The 15,705-nt window shown below is 40.3% G+C and overlaps 2 protein-coding genes across 12 annotated transcripts in view; one reads left to right on the forward strand and one right to left on the reverse strand.

Moving 5' to 3' along the window:
• kiaa1328 (KIAA1328 ortholog) overlaps nucleotides 1–15,705 on the forward strand; it is a 51,931-nt gene that overhangs the window by 22,637 nt on the left and 13,589 nt on the right. The gene's annotated exons all lie outside the window — the stretch shown is intronic.
• Nucleotides 1–15,705, reverse strand: part of celf4 (CUGBP, Elav-like family member 4) — a 90,473-nt gene that overhangs the window by 5,557 nt on the left and 69,211 nt on the right. Inside the window, exons 4-13 of one of the 11 annotated variants that reach the window (XM_035945869.2) lie at nucleotides 10,850–10,978; nucleotides 9,827–9,906; nucleotides 9,329–9,469; nucleotides 8,864–9,002; nucleotides 6,919–7,071; nucleotides 6,381–6,491; nucleotides 4,974–5,039; nucleotides 4,543–4,623; nucleotides 2,917–3,000; nucleotides 1,564–1,758 (exon numbers count right to left, since the gene is read on the reverse strand). In XM_035945869.2, the coding sequence (XP_035801762.1) occupies nucleotides 1,631–1,758; nucleotides 2,917–3,000; nucleotides 4,543–4,623; nucleotides 4,974–5,039; nucleotides 6,381–6,491; nucleotides 6,919–7,071; nucleotides 8,864–9,002; nucleotides 9,329–9,469; nucleotides 9,827–9,906; nucleotides 10,850–10,978 (1,112 nt within the window). In that variant the 3' untranslated portion in view covers nucleotides 1,564–1,630. Of the gene's footprint in view, nucleotides 1–1,563; nucleotides 1,759–2,856; nucleotides 3,001–4,542; nucleotides 4,624–4,973; nucleotides 5,040–6,380; nucleotides 6,492–6,918; nucleotides 7,072–8,863; nucleotides 9,003–9,328; nucleotides 9,470–9,826; nucleotides 9,907–10,849; nucleotides 10,979–15,705 lie in introns of all 11 variants that reach the window. The other 10 variants (XM_035945867.2, XM_035945866.2, XM_023265077.3 and 7 more) reach the window with 10 other exon arrangements.

Genomic DNA, 15,705 nt, shown 5'->3' on the forward strand with positions numbered 1-15,705 from the left:
CTCAAAAAGTACAGGAGGGATATTTGCTTTTAACTTTTTGTGACTTTTGCATCAACTATGTTCAAAAATGCCATAATATCACGGGTTGTTTGTCCTCCTTTACTGTTGATTTTTGCTGTATTTACATACACACGGATCAGTGCACAATACTTACTGGACACCTGCCTCTCTAAGGCATCTTAGCCAGCTCTAAGACTCTAAGTCCTGGTATGGATAAACAAAGATCATTTTGCTTAGACAATTCTGAAAACAAATGAGTGCTCATCCTGCAGTGAATTAATCTGGCTCCCTGGCAGTGATGCTGTTGCAATCTTCTATGTGATAAAACAATTAGGTTTTGTTTTCTTTATAAATCAAACAGTTTAATCCTGTTGTTGAAATGATGAAGGGATTTTAATCAGGCACACCTGAACCCTCCTTTGTCATTAGGCGTTAAGCACTGGTATTTCAACTTGCTGTCTCATTAATATGGCATTATTATTATTACATTTGAATATAATAATAATATTAAAACTGGGAGTGCATATGCGAAGCTGCCCTGCACCTCTTAATCAGTTGAGATTCCACACAGTGTAATCACTTTCTGGCAAAAAGAAAAGGAAATCATAAGGATGTTTTCTCCAGCATACTGTGGAAAATGTTTTGATATATCAGGGGGAATGCAGCCACATATTTTGTGACAAATCCATATGAGATTGCACTATTCTACCTGCAGTGATTTGCCTCGGGACTCTGTCTGGTATGGTTCAGTTAGTTTGTGAGTGGGTGATAAGTTGCCCTTGAATGAAGTCATCAGTGGTGAATGAACGACACAGCCTAAACTCTCCATCACACAGATGAAGGGAGGAGACAAAGAGGAACGGCACAATTACCCGCCTGAGGGGTAATAAATGCCTCTCCCTTGGAAGCACTTCGTTCCCTGTGCAACACACTTGAACCATTTGCCAATTATCTTTTACCTACAGGGTAACATACAGGGTCACTTACTGTAAAGATGTTCTACAAATAGAGGAGGCTGCATATAAGCAAATGCCTCTACAGCTCTGTTTGTTTGTTTCATAACACAGTGATATGTGTGTATAATGGCATTTAACATTTTATTCTTACTATACTGGAAGCCTTCACATTTGAGAGATTACTGAGAGGTCTTGTTTTTTTTTTATGTTGTCTGCTTTCAGAAACTTTTCCCCTCCAGTATGTGTGGGGTGTTTCACTTAAACATGAGCTGCTGCCATTGAGATAAGTGGATTAGCAGGGCACTACGGTAAATCTTGCACAATAATGAGTCATAGTGGCATAACGTTTCCAAATGCATACTTGGATGCAGTGCAGGAGGAAAACTTCATCACTATTCTTTACAAGTAATTCAGAGATGATCAGCGAGTTATTATGCACCTGCAAATGTTTTACGGCATTCACAAAATGTTATGGAAAACACGTCAGGCGGTGCCATAAATGAGCTTGCCAGTTGAGTATTTGCCAGTATAATAGGCACGCATTACTTCAGTTAATCTCCTATCAAACTAATAAAAGTTTCCAGATGAGTCGAGCTTGATGTCTCACCTGTCTTTCCCTGTGAAGCGACGGCTGCCCCGGCCGCCAGGATGGCGGCGGCTGGGTGGGGCGGGGGCTAGTAGGGGCGGTTAGCGTCCTTTGGCCTCTTCAGCTGCACCTTAAGTCTTTTCATGCCGATCTGGAAGCCGTTCATTGACTGGATGGCAGCTTGGGCACTACCTGGGTTGTCGAAGCTCACAAACCCTGGGGGAAAGGCCAAAAGAGAGAGAAGGAGGGATGTTGTTAGATGAAGAGCCAAGGACAGGTTGTGGTTTTAAAGGCGTGGGAAATGAAGATGAGTTTATTAAGATAAAGCAATCTTTTTATATTTATGTATGACTAAAACTGAAGGAGGAATTAAAAACATTAACATCCACAAACTGACGAGTGGTAAGCATTAATATAACGTACAATCACGATTATAAAGTAGTTTCTTATCACTAATACAACTAACATAACACAGATGTATGTCTGTATAACAATATGGCAACAACAATAGGATCACAATTACAACAGAGAGAGGAGCATGCAGCCAAAATCACAACAACTTGATAATGGGATTTATAACCAAAACATCAATATGCTTGTGTTATATTTGAGTTTCGCTTTTTAACTTCCAGTTGAATGTGAGAGAGCATCAAATCACAAATTAAAACCTGCGTCTCAAAACTGCAGCATGAATAATACAACATTAATGTTGTGTTGTATAAATGAGCGAAAGCTAATTTGCAAATGGGTTGCACCTGATGGACTCTCCATTAAACATTCTCCACAATCCATTTATAATTTGCCACATAATTATGCGGCTACATTGTGCTGTCAGTGGCACAAAGTGAAACAGCGGTTTTGTCTTTGCATGCCAGAGCAACTGTTATATTCTTAGTTGTATTCTTAGCATGCATTACTTGTGTTTTTGCTTACAGTACGCTACAGACAATGGGAGAGACTGAGAGTCAGCATTTGTATTATATGTCATAAAAAGCACTATGGCAATATATCTGTGAAGCTAAAACATCAATATATCGCTGAAATAATTCAAGAGGCTAGACCTTCAAAGGAAAACAACTGTAATGATTAATAGAAAAATTCAGACACTCATTCTCCATCCTTTCTTATTCATAGAAGCTTTTTCACATTTGCGTAGAAATTCTCTTTGGTTTTCACTTTTAAAGGTAGAGGTGTTAAGAGGTTAGGGAGGGTGGGGGGTGGGGGTGTTGACTGCGGTACAAAAAGTGATTAGTAAAAAAGAATAATCAAGAATAAATAACCAATAAACCTTTGGTTTTGTTCATTTTTACCCACCAAAGCATTTACTTTGGTTTGTCGCCCGATCCACAAACACTTTGGAGGAGATGACATTACCGAAAGGCAGGAACATCTGCATCAGCTCTCCATCCCCAAACTCCTGAGGGAGGTGGTAGATGAACAGGTTGCAACCTTCTGGTCCTGCACAGAAACAAACAGAGAGAAAGACACGAATAGGGAGACAGGTAAAGGACAAAGGTTAGAGAAAGAGAGACAAGCTGGGTAAGAATTAAAAGGGAGACCACGACAGGACAAGATTCAGTTATGACAGTAAAAAAAAAAATAAAGCACAGAGTAAAAAATAAGGATGATAGAAGAGCACATAATTTTATCTTAACTCTTCTCACTGTCTTTAAGTACTTTAAAAAATGTGATCTCATATACTTCAATGCACCACGGATCAGTCAGAATTAAGCAACATTTGAACATTTCATTAAAAACAGTCAAACTATCAATTAGTTCACTTAGAAAATTAATTAGGAAATACTTTGATAATCACTTGTTCATTTTCAAGCAAACATTTTATTTGTATGATCTTCTTATTAGTGAGATTTTCTGCCCCTCTATGTAAATTTCATATTTTTGTGTTTGCAATGTTTTTGATGAAATACGACATTTAAAGATGTCAAACTGGGGTCGAGGAAAGTCAGACTTTTACAGTTTTCAGATGAAGCAGAGTCCCCATTTCATCAAATATTCAAAAATGAAAACTCCACTTTGCAGCATCAAATCATTTCCTCTCCTCTTCTGTAAATTTTGTATAGTTACACTAATCCAAGCAAACACAACACTTGTAACCCATGCATGGCCAAGCAAAAACACACTGTGAGCAACCTTCATTTGTGAAACGTGATGCTGTTGCCTGTGGTATGCAAAAGTGCTTGCAAGTCAGTCTTACGGAACAGGATTCTCAAATTTAGAATTTTTGATAGTTTAAGTCAAGTGTTTAAGTTTTAAAATGTATTTTCCTGTTATGAACTTACCATATAATTAGGTTTTAGAGCTCCAAAAGACAGAAATGCAGAGCAGTTTTTCTCAGTATGCAGTTATTAGTTTGCAGTAATTTAAAGTGCTCAGGTGGTTGGAAGTTTCAAGTTTCATGGAAAATTCTGTTGAAAAGTATTTATCATTTCAAGTCTCCTTTGTCAAACAGCTGATGCGTGAGTTCCTACGCTGTTAAATGATTTGCATTGTTTTGTTTGTTTTCCACAAGAGGGCAGTAATGTCCCAGATATGGTGTCCCAAACCTGGGGTCATTAAGTTCATGAGTGGGTTTACAGCTCAGTTTGAAATAGTCAGCAGTAATAATAAAATTATTTTTTTCTTTCATATGCCACTTAATCTTAAACCCTCCTTTTCTTTGTATATTATTTTTCCAAATATAAAAAACAAGAACTCAGGTTTTTTAGCCTTGTCCTTTCATTGTAAGCTCTTCTACTATATTCTATAACTGTACTGGATCTCTTGCTTTTAATAGTGCTTACTAGCAAGATATGAAATCACTCAAAAACTCAGGAAGCACTATGAATTGTCTGCATCTTTTAAAACATGCTTGTGTATTCCAGGAAAGCTTTGGTAACAAGGAAAAATATGAACAAAGTAGAAGTAAATATGAGTGAGTGTTTGCCACATGCATGGATATTTAGGGAGTGTGCCGTGGCTGGTGTGCTGTGTGCACGTTACCTTCTCGTTGCTGCTGTGGAATGATGGGTGGAGGGTGGGGGAAGGCTTGGCTGATCTGACCGTATGCAGCGGGGTAGGCTGCTGAGACACACACAAACACACACACGGCGGATCAGATAACAGTCATGACTAGAGCACACCCTCGGATACATACAAACAATGTGATATATGCAGGGGCACAGCAGGCAATCGATCAGATAACAGACAATAGAGTCTACATGTTGCACAAACACACACCGAACGCGGTGCAGAATAAATTGATGTAGTGAGACGGCAGCACTTAATGTTACATGATCAAAATTCAAATTTGAACAAAGCAATGCTTATCTTTATCCTTGCCGTTCTCTCGCACAAACATACACCAACGCGCACACTTCCACGCACATATGCAGACACACAGATCAGTGCTGCAGTGAGAGTGACAGACAGACCTGCATACTGCTGGACTCCTGTGTAAGCCTGCTGGAGAGGATCAGCTGCAGTGGGACTTTGAGCTGCTTCAGCAGAGACACAGAGAGGAGAAGGAGGTGGTGGTGGTGGTGGTGGTGGAAGGGAGCATAGATGGATGGAGGTGTGTGTGTGTGTTGGGGTAGAGAGATGAGGCAGAGGGAGACGGAGGGAGAATGTAGATGGAGGAGAGGGCACGGAGGGAGGCGAGAGTAATATATAACAAGGGTGAGACGGAGGAGGGCGATGGAGAGAAGAACAGACAGGAGAAGAAAAGCAGAAAGGTTAGAGAGTCGAACAGCGTGGAGTCAACTCGCTTCGGTTTCAGTGTGTGAGGAACTGAATTCTGAATCTCTCTTTCTTTTGCAGACCTTTTTACTTAATGGTCCTCACAAAGCATTTCAAAAGTAGCTCTTTTTTTTCTCCTTCGAAAAGTAGAACTTTGAAGGTCCACCGTTAAGACAAAAAAAAACAAAACACCACATTACTCTACCGTCTGCCACAGGAATAAAAAATATCGTTGTACACTTGTGCACACAAAACCTATAAAATGTATTTATTTTTCACATGTACAACATGACAAGCACAATACACACCACAGAGGATACACCTGTTGCTGTCGCTTCACATTTTGGAAATTCTCCCTGCATTTTTAACACACTTGTAACTACCACAGATGCTGTGCTGCACTTTTTTAACTACCCATCTGTACACATATTACATGCACATTAAGTACGCCACTGAGAAAACACACATACACACACCAATAACCATGTACACACACCGATAACCCCAATATTACTTAAAACACCAAAGAAATACAGAACAGACTGTGGACTAAACAGCAACACTGAAAAGCAGTCACAGATAGCCAGAAGAAAAGAGGAGAGGAATGGGCTCAAATACACTGCAATAAAATTTACAGCTTGTGAAATGGCAAAGATTTGAATCTTTGTGATTGTAGTGTTCTTTGTAAACCTGTGAGACTTTTCTATTTTTGCCTGGGGAATTGCAAGTTTGTGAATGCGTAGATAAGGGCATTGGTGTTTTTGAATAAGATTATCTGAATTTGTGCGTCTTTTCAGGAGCATGGGAGTGTACATAAAAACGCTACCTGAAAAACAAAGTAGTCAGTGCCTTTTGCTGCCCCGAGTAGTGTCTGCAGGTATTTGAGGTTTTTAAGGTTCTTGCGCATCGAAAACATCTGTAATTTTCTTCTGCAAATACAAATGTGTACTACACTGTCAGAAACTTGAATTAGTTTTTTTCACAGGTTTACAAATAGCATTGAAATGATTTTTTTTCTCTTTATTTCACATGCTCCAAATCTTGGTGACAGTTTTGAGCCCACAGAGAGATGGGGTGAGGGTGGGTGAGGGGAGAGGGGCTACCTTCAGAGAGAGAGGAGAGGAAGCAGCCACCCTGAACCCCAAAACAACTCCGCGGAGCCACGCCCAAGCCGTTTTTCTCTGAGTCCTCTCTAAAAACCACCTCCTGCAACACTGGGGAGACAAGAGCGTAAAAAAAAAAAAAAAAAAAAAAAAAGAAGACAAATTTTTCTTCCACCTCTTCACAAACAGAACCAATGAGGTACTAGCCACGGCTCATGACACAAGCACATACTGAGGCTCCAGCAGCCTATAAGCACCTTTTGCCAAACACTCATCTCCTCGACATGCTCGCTGTCTGTCGGCTACATTCGTCTGGCCTCGGCCTCCTGAACATGCTTCAAGGCTATTCACGTCTGTAAGCCAGCAGCATGCATGCTTTCCTCTTACAATAGATGTGTGTCTATAGAGATTCAATCTCCACTGTCATAAAGTCAGAGTTTACCATAATTTCGTAGCTGCTTTATATTCATATATTTTTTTTGTATCTGAGAGTCCTTTTGAGTGTTTGCATACATGCTGCTCATATTATCAGACTTACCAGGGTAATGGTGTATCCCGTTGGTGAAGACAGCTTCTGCAGGGGGCTGCCCGTTTGCCTGGGGGGGTGGCATGCCAGTAAAACCATTTACGCTAATGGGAGAGGGGATGCTGGTCACCGTGGGAGCGCTGATGCCTGGGGGGGTACTACCACCTGCAGCCGTGGGGCAAACGGACAACGACAGAGAGAAACAGTAAGCATTCCGCTGTATTTCCTCCCCAAGACATTACGGATAAGTTTTACTTTGACTGGCCACCTAGTAACTCTTGCAAATGTCAGAGGGGCCGGTCCAGTGGGCCGGTGAAGACACTAAATGTCAGGGCTGATTTCTTGTCCCAGTATAGCCCTTAGTGTGACACAACAGCCATTAGATCAGAGCCTCAGACATATTGTTTGGGATTACTGTGCTGATACTGAAAGGGGGCAAATTATATATTCTCAGAATTATGTGTATTTTCACTCCTTCACTGCATCTAGAAACATCTACTGTGCAGATTCTTGATATTTAATATATGGCATTTTTAAAATTTCGGCTGCACTCTGTTCCTTGCTACAGTACTGTTCCAGAGCAATGATACAGTACGACTTTAAAGGAGCATTCTGTTTTTAAATCCTTGATATTACACTGCTGCTACCTCTGTATTCAAAAACATCTCCTACTTTTTTAGATAAGATTTTTTCCCCCCATCTAATTTTTGTGCCCTAGATTTAGGCAGCATGGATATAGTGGATAAAAATCTCATGCCTCAGGACTGTTCCATGATGCAGATATACATTATGTTGTAGGGGGTCGGTTGACATTAATACATCTGACAGAGAAATGCATAATATTTGCTATCTGTTAAACTGGATAAACAGCTTTGCCCCTTTATAGTTAATAAGCTTGTCACATTTTATCTGAAACTCGAACAACTGTTTGAGCTTGGAAAAGCAATTAAATATTTGATTTGTAATGATCTGCTCAAATTTCAAATTCTCAGCGTACAAGCACAACTGCTCCTGACATTTATAAAATGTCTCTCTGACCCACTGCTGTTGCCTTATCAGTAAGTTACGCTATTGTCCTCCTCAATAATGCCTAATGGAGCAAACCAGCTGTGCTGAATGGATAATCATGACTCCAGACAATCTGAGGAATAATGTGAGGAAGCAGTTTTCATCTGACATTACAGATAGAGAAAATAGCAAGACATCCTGCTTACAGGTACTACGTGGCAGACCTGAACCTTTTAGAACATACCCAAGACAAAGGGTTTAATTCTTTATTCTTAAGCTTTTTATTGTCATTATTTAAACTGGCAACCAAATGTGTTTCTTTTCACCTTTGTTACCACTGTTTTTATAGTCATTAATAACTAAATATTTGTTTTACAAAAACATTGAACATTCCAATCCTTTTAGGAGATTGTTATCAGTGAGTTATTTATAATTTACAGGTTTACTTCTGGGAATATGGAATTTTGCCAGTTTACTAATGGCTTAGTATACTGCTTTACAGGTTGCTTGTCATTATTAAAGTAAATATGGATAAACAGAATGTACAGGTTTAACTATAAAATCTCATGCATAACCCCTATATTTAGTGGGCTACATTTGTTGAAATGGTTTTTACTCTCACCTCTCTTTGTTTGCTGTTTGAACACCTAAATGCATCTAAAAGTCTCCAGATTTATCTTTGTCTCTCCCAGTAATGGCCATCAACAACTCAGGGTCATGCTACCTAATGTTGTGTTGCTCATAAAAATCATCATGTGACCTCAATTTTTTAGATCCACCATGTTGTCTTACTGCCGGGTTCCCCAGGGAACAGTGGCATTCGCTTATTACCACATAAGAAAATGTGATTTGCTTCAGAAAATGGTCAGTATGTGCCATTTCCATGACAGACGGAAATACTCAAAAATCCTGCACGGTCCTTTAGCCTTTGACCTGTAACTGCTGTTACCTGACGTAGGGGTCAGCGGTGCTCCTGGGAGGCCATTGATGGTGGCCATGTGCTGCATCTGGGCAGCTGCAAAGGCTGCCATTGGACTGAGGTAGCCTCCCTGACCTACAGATGCCATCAACGCTGCCTGCTGCTGCACCTGTAGGTGGTATAGGAGAGTGGGATTATAAGCAGGGTGGACAGTAATAAAGGAAAGACAAGATGGGCTTTGAGATTACCAAGTTTAGACATGCGGAATAAAAGGAAAGAGAAAGTGAGATACAGCACAGAGGCAAGACACAGAGGCAATTGGGTAGAAAACAGGTGTTGAGTCTCGAATAATGTCTATTTCCTGTATTATGTTGCATAGTTTACACTACTTCTCTTCCTATTTCACATTTATATGTGAGCTGTACTTGAGCTCTCCATTTAATCTCACTCAATAAATAATTGTGGATTAAAAAGACATTTTGCGGGGCGTCTTGCCTGAGCGTAGGCTCCGTAGGCTCCAAACTGCAGGGCCATAGGGTTGAAGATGCCCATCTGACCAGCCATCTGCTGCATGCGGCGGATGGTGCGCTCCTTATCCGTGTCAGCGAACTTTACCACCAGGCTGGATGAGGCACCCTGTGCACCCACCCATCCACCCACACACATATACACACACACACACACGGCAGGCAGAACATGTTAGTGTGGGTCGATAGACAAGTGACATCAGCTTGTATCTGCGCTCGCACACACACATACACGCATCCTCGCCTGTAACTCCGGCCAAAGCAACGGCCTCAGAGCTATCGTTGGCACCCATTGCCCAGAAAAAAAGTTGGGATGGGTCACATCTAAAGGACAAATTTTCTTAGTGGGATTAATAAAGTATAACTTAACTTTAGAAAGGTAATTAGGTGCCATTTGACTCATCTCTCAGTGTGAGTCACCTCTCACACACACCTACATGCTCACACACAGTTACCGTGTACTCACAGGCATTGTCTGGCTGCCGTGTAGTGCACTGATGGCTGCCTGAGCTTCAGCATGAGAGGAGTATTTTACAAATGCACAGCCTAAAAAAAGCGAGAGAAGAAATGAGTAAAGGGGATAAAGAGACAGTGGGGAACAAAAGACAAAGGTTTTCTGAAAAGCACATCATAGTGTTGCAGCAAAGTGTTTCCAGTAACAGGACAAAAAAAAAAAAACAGTTTCATTGTTTCACCTGGGATAAATTTAATACAGGATTACAGCAACAAACATATAGTGAAGACTGCCTGCTTTGCTGCTGCATCAGTGTTGCTCGACGCTCAATAAGCAGGCTAAACATACCACTCTGACACCATTAACAACTTGGGGATCCTCTGATGGGGCTTAAAATGCCACAGCATTCTGGTTTCACTTACTATTGACAAGTGCCGTTGATGAATTTGAATGATCAAGTTCCCAGTAATTATTGAGCTAAAGCCCACTTAGCCGAGTAAGCTGGCTGATGAAGCCTTGTTAATGGAGCTTCACGGAGGAATCGGAATGATCAAGCCCACTGTAATCATCAGGCTTAGTTATCATCGGGCCTCATTGATTGGCTGCTAAGCCCACTGATGAACTTCATGCAGTGAACTTGTGTAGCACTCTGACAACATTTTGAAAGGACATTTTTCTGGCATGACATGAAGCCCGATGGTTAATAAGGAGGTTAACTTAGTTTTTTTCCTCTTTATCAGAGCCATGTAGGTTGACTCATGAGGTTAATGGGGTTCATCTGTAAAGAGTTGGTGGTTTATATCTCTCATCCCTGTGGGCAAAGCTTCCCAATAGCATTTAAATTTACTGAATCTACAGTATTCTTATGTAAAGACTCCGACGATGATTGTGGAATTGCCTGCTTTGACATCACTCAACATGGAGTGTTTAAGGAGAACTTTGCAAAGTCACCAACTTTGAAAGGCCAAATCATTTCTGTGCAGCAGCCTGTGAAAAAATCTGCTGGCTCAAAGTCATAAACAGCTATAAACTCACCTTTGCTGTTTCCATCGGGACCTCTGAGGATGGTGCATTCCTCGATGCTGCCGAAGGACTCAAAAAGGCGCCGCACATCATCTTCTGACTGCTGCTTGTTGAGCATGCCCACAAAGAGCTTTCTGTCTTCTAAAAGGAAAAGCAATAGGTCACGATCAGGGGATCAGAGATGCCTTTTGATATTCTGCATAAAGACACGCTTAGATTCACTGAAGTAGCAGCAGTTTTGCTCAGACTTAGAAAAGTGTGCAAAAACTATCAGAGAGGTTTGGTGATGCCATGGAATGTACCAATTTTCAAACTGGCAATAATGCACTTGTGTTATACGGCCATGATTTTCAGAAAACACAACATTAAATGTCATTAAGATGCAAAGGTAATTTGGTTGAGGCTATAAAGTGTCCACTGTTGAAAAATAGAAATAAGCCCTGCAGTTCCAATAGAATAGCAAAGAGTTCATAATAAGTCACTAGAAGATGCTAATGCATTTATTAAATTCAAAATGTGTTAGATTTAGTCAAGCAATGTCTGTCGTGTCCATTTTAGATGATGTCACTTTTCAGTAAAATACGTTATTCTTGGTAGGTTTTTTACTTGAGGTACACATCAGTTTCTGCACATCAAGCTTGAAATTTTTTACTACTATTTAACCAGATGTCTATTACAAATTTGCAGTAGATGATCATCAAGGAAAGAAAACCCTTTAACATGCAGTTCCTGTCCTTTAGGAGTTTGGTTGGCATCATGCATAATTTTGTCTGATACTAACAACAGTCCTCTCTCACATCATATTCAGTGCTGCTTGTTGGAACTACTGTCTGTGTTGAATATTTGTTTATAACCATGTCCTTAATCCCTTTGTGATAAATGCTGTTGCTGGTTAATAACTCACTTACATTCAGACTCAGACACCAGGCTGATTTGGTTTATAGTTGTGTTGTAGCTTCACAGTTTAGATAAGAGACTATTTGTCTAAAAAAAAACTAATGACTAATGTTTTTGCTTATTTATTGATGTCAGCCAACCACACCTGTAATTCCATCACTACGCTATTTTTTCTTACCATAGCAGAAGGTACTGGGATCTGCAATAAGGTAGTGTGTTGTCAGTAAATGAAAAATCTTCCTGAAGATTTCACCTGACAACCATAACATACTCAATCACGAGAGGAGAATAAAATATTCTCCCTGTTGAACATTAAAAAGTGTGTTTGCAACAGACAAATCTCTTTCGTTTTGTATCGTATTTCGTATTTGAATAAACATAAATACGTAATGTGTGGAGTATCCTGGTAACAACATCCTGGTGTGTTTTTGTTGGCCATGAAATGATGTGACTTGACGGAAATCAGCAATGACGTGTGTGACATTCCATGAGTCTAACTTGTCACCCTTATCTGACTTTTTTTTTTTTTTTTGGACTGAATCCGTCAAAACTACTCCATATAGGAATTGTGCTGCCACAGGTGTCAGAAATGAGACGAGACAGATGCGTTGCTGTGCCTGTCCTCGGGTCACAACATGATTAAACTTTAACTAAGTTCAGTTTCACAGTCTTTCCGGGGAACTCGGTTACACAGAATAGCACATTTGTTGTCATTATTACTATTAAACGTGCATCAGAAACATAGAAATAACAAGTATGTGCATAAATCAAAGATCATGTGGAATTCAGCAGACAGCTACATGAATGTGGAGTTGAAAGGGAGGATAACCTGTTGTTCTGTGACAGCTGTACACATATTTTTCTCAACGTTTCTGACAAAAAGCAGTGATAACCACTTTCAAAACATCAGGTAAACATTAAGAGACTAACTTGTTCATACTATCACTTTACACACCACCAGTGAACACACTCATTGGTCTGTTTCTCATTATCAACACATAGCAACCACTCAGTTTTGCACATAGCAACTGCTGCCCTCTTCTGCCTTAAAATAGCCGTTTTTTAACATTTGGTAAAACAGCCCCTTAGGAATTCAAGTAATCCAAAGCGAATATATTTGTTTCTCCCTCTACAAACAAACTTATATTCTGTCAAGAAGAACTGGGACATGAATGGATGAGTTTGAAATCGTACATTCAGACTGATGTCCAGCATCAGTTCAGTCCATGTGTCAGGCCATGACAGCGTGCTTGCGTCACCGAATGAATGTTTGAGCGGAATTGCGAAGCAGACGGTGAAAGTGTGTTAGTGCCAACAGTAGCAGATGCGTCAGTGTTCGGGGCTGTCGTCTGTTCTTACATCGCGTAGAATCTGAGCTTTGTGGAGACGGATGTATATGTTTGGAAATTAATGAGCCTCAGTGCGATTGGCTCTTGAATGTGCTCTGCAAAGTAATGTGTGTGTAGGTGCTGGTATCTGTGAGTGTGCGCATGCATGCGTGTTTGGGGTCCGTTCCCCGCTGCCTGCGCCTGACAGGGTGTCCTTGCCGAGTCAACAAGACTAATCTGCGCTCTGGCCTTGCACCGTGGGAGGGGGTGGGCTGGGACGGGGTGGTGAGTGTTTACAAGAGTGTAGCGCACATCAGAGGTGCAGGACACACACATAGGCCCGGACACGCGCACACAAATCTGAAAATGTTTGCCCTCCCCCGATACAGACAAACACACACACACACCCGCAACTTCTTCTACACAGACACATTCACAGTACACACCTCACTGGTGGCCAAAGCACACAGTTCTCTAGGGAAGCCACCAATAAACATTACATCTTTCTTTGGGGAAGGACTTAACACACACATGCACAAACACACTCATATTCAGCAAGAGAGCAAATCAATATACACCAGAGTCTCAACAGCGATGCAAAACTCTCTCTCTAGCTCGCACACACAGACAGTACATTACAATGGCTCCCTCATCTCCCTCTACAGTAATATTTAGTTGGCTACACACAGAAATGACATATTAAAAGTATTATTTTCTAATTTCATTGTTGATTTTTGCCATGCTTCGCTTTAGGGCATTATCAGTTGCATAGATCCTTCCTCACTAACATTATCAATTCACCGGTGGTGGACTGTAACTAAGTATAAGTGCTGTTCTTAAAATTTTGGGGGTACATTAACCCTCTGAACACCAAAATCCACCAACAGCCTTAAAAAGTGTGTTGTCTTCTAAAAATTGCCCAAATTACACTATTACACCGCCAGAGCTTGAAACTGTGAAGACAGTAAGAATAATCAGATTTTCAACTTTCCAACAGTCCTTGAACTACTCATGTGTGGTCCACGGTTCCGTTGCCAACATGTACAAAATCTAATTTTAAGATCATGATATTTCACCCAAATCACTTTATTCTATATGTCTTATTCAAAAAATTTGCCGATTAAGCATTTTCCTCCATGAGATTCTGTAAAAAAAATAAGAAAAATCTGCAGTCACCAAAACAATCGTTGAGCCATTATTGACTCAGCTGCAACTAACATGACATGAATTCAGGGAGTTTTTGGCTGAACTGGGCTGAACTGCAGGCAGTGTTTACACAGAACAGACATGAGACAAGTATGGAAACAAATGAACAATGTAAATAGTAAAATATCTATAACATGTAGAGCCACCTTTTTTTCAGTATTCATGTTGCCTGTGGGCACTTGGAAAAATATTTAACTTATCAATTTTATTTTTTAAAATAATATTTGAAAATAAATAAGACAAAAGTAATTCAGTTTTAGTTTTTTCCTTTTGTTATTGCTTTATGGCATGATAACTTTGCTGTGCTGCACTGACAACATTTTTAAGTTCTCTCTGCTTCTAGCCTTGGTTGTACTTTCTTCACAGAGGTGCTGGACTTTATATTGTTGTGAAAAAAACACTGGGCCCACAGTGAGGAAAAATGTAATAGAGCCAAGAAAAAAAACACCCACAAACTGCAGGGCTTCCGTAGGTTTACTTGAGTCTTTTCCATTTGTGCTGCCTAATACTTTTCAGCTCATTTCAGAGATGAAATGCTTAACTTTTACTCTGATACATCTATTATTATCGGAAAGACACAGTTAGTCGACACCATCATAAGCCTTTAAAATACAGAGCATTAAATCAGTGGCTCCAAACCTTTACAATAAGCAGTGCCTAGTCGGGATTCCCTGCCATGTTTCAGAAGTCTATTAGCAGTTCCACTGAAGAGTCACTTATTCATTTTCATATAAGTAATCCCAAAGAGGTAAAATTAATCTTTATTTCACCCAAAAAAGGTTCCCCATTAATCAGAGTGTCTCTGCACAGATTTATTTTGTCACCCATTCGTAAATTGGGAATAACTGGATTACATAAGTGACTGTATATAAAATATTAAAATATAGCTCCATCTGGACTGGCTACATAAGGAAAATGCCACTTGCACTGATGCGTCAGTATCAGCATTCTATTAATATACTATGGAATAATAAAACCGTCACAGTGGACATTTTTCTGCAGTAGGAGTATTTTTTGCTTTTGATACCAGAAATGCATGCTGCTGGTAATGTTTACATACTTTTCCTGGACTGTGTTTGCTATTATTTAAGTAAAAGATATGAGTTCTTCTTCCACCATTGTAATTAGAAATGCAACACCCCATTATTACTGTGTGTAGTTTTGCTGCAATGTGTGAAAAAATGCGGGACTGAGAAGGAAAGAAAATAATCTTGGAAAAATATACGTGTGGGGAAATAGATGAGAGAGAGAGAGAGAGAGAGCTGAGGACATACACTGAGAGAAAGACAGCCCAAGCACAGACAGAGGTATGGCCGTCTCACACTGCCCTCACTTTGCTTCCTCACGCTTGGTGCTTGCCTCTCTTCCCTCCCGCTCCATCAGTCATACTCAGAGAACCTCCAAACTAAATAGAAGAGGATGTTGCACAATCTCTCT

Source organism: Amphiprion ocellaris, chromosome 5 (genome assembly GCF_022539595.1).
Source record: "Amphiprion ocellaris isolate individual 3 ecotype Okinawa chromosome 5, ASM2253959v1, whole genome shotgun sequence".
In the NCBI taxonomy this organism is placed as follows: domain Eukaryota; kingdom Metazoa; phylum Chordata; class Actinopteri; family Pomacentridae; genus Amphiprion; species Amphiprion ocellaris.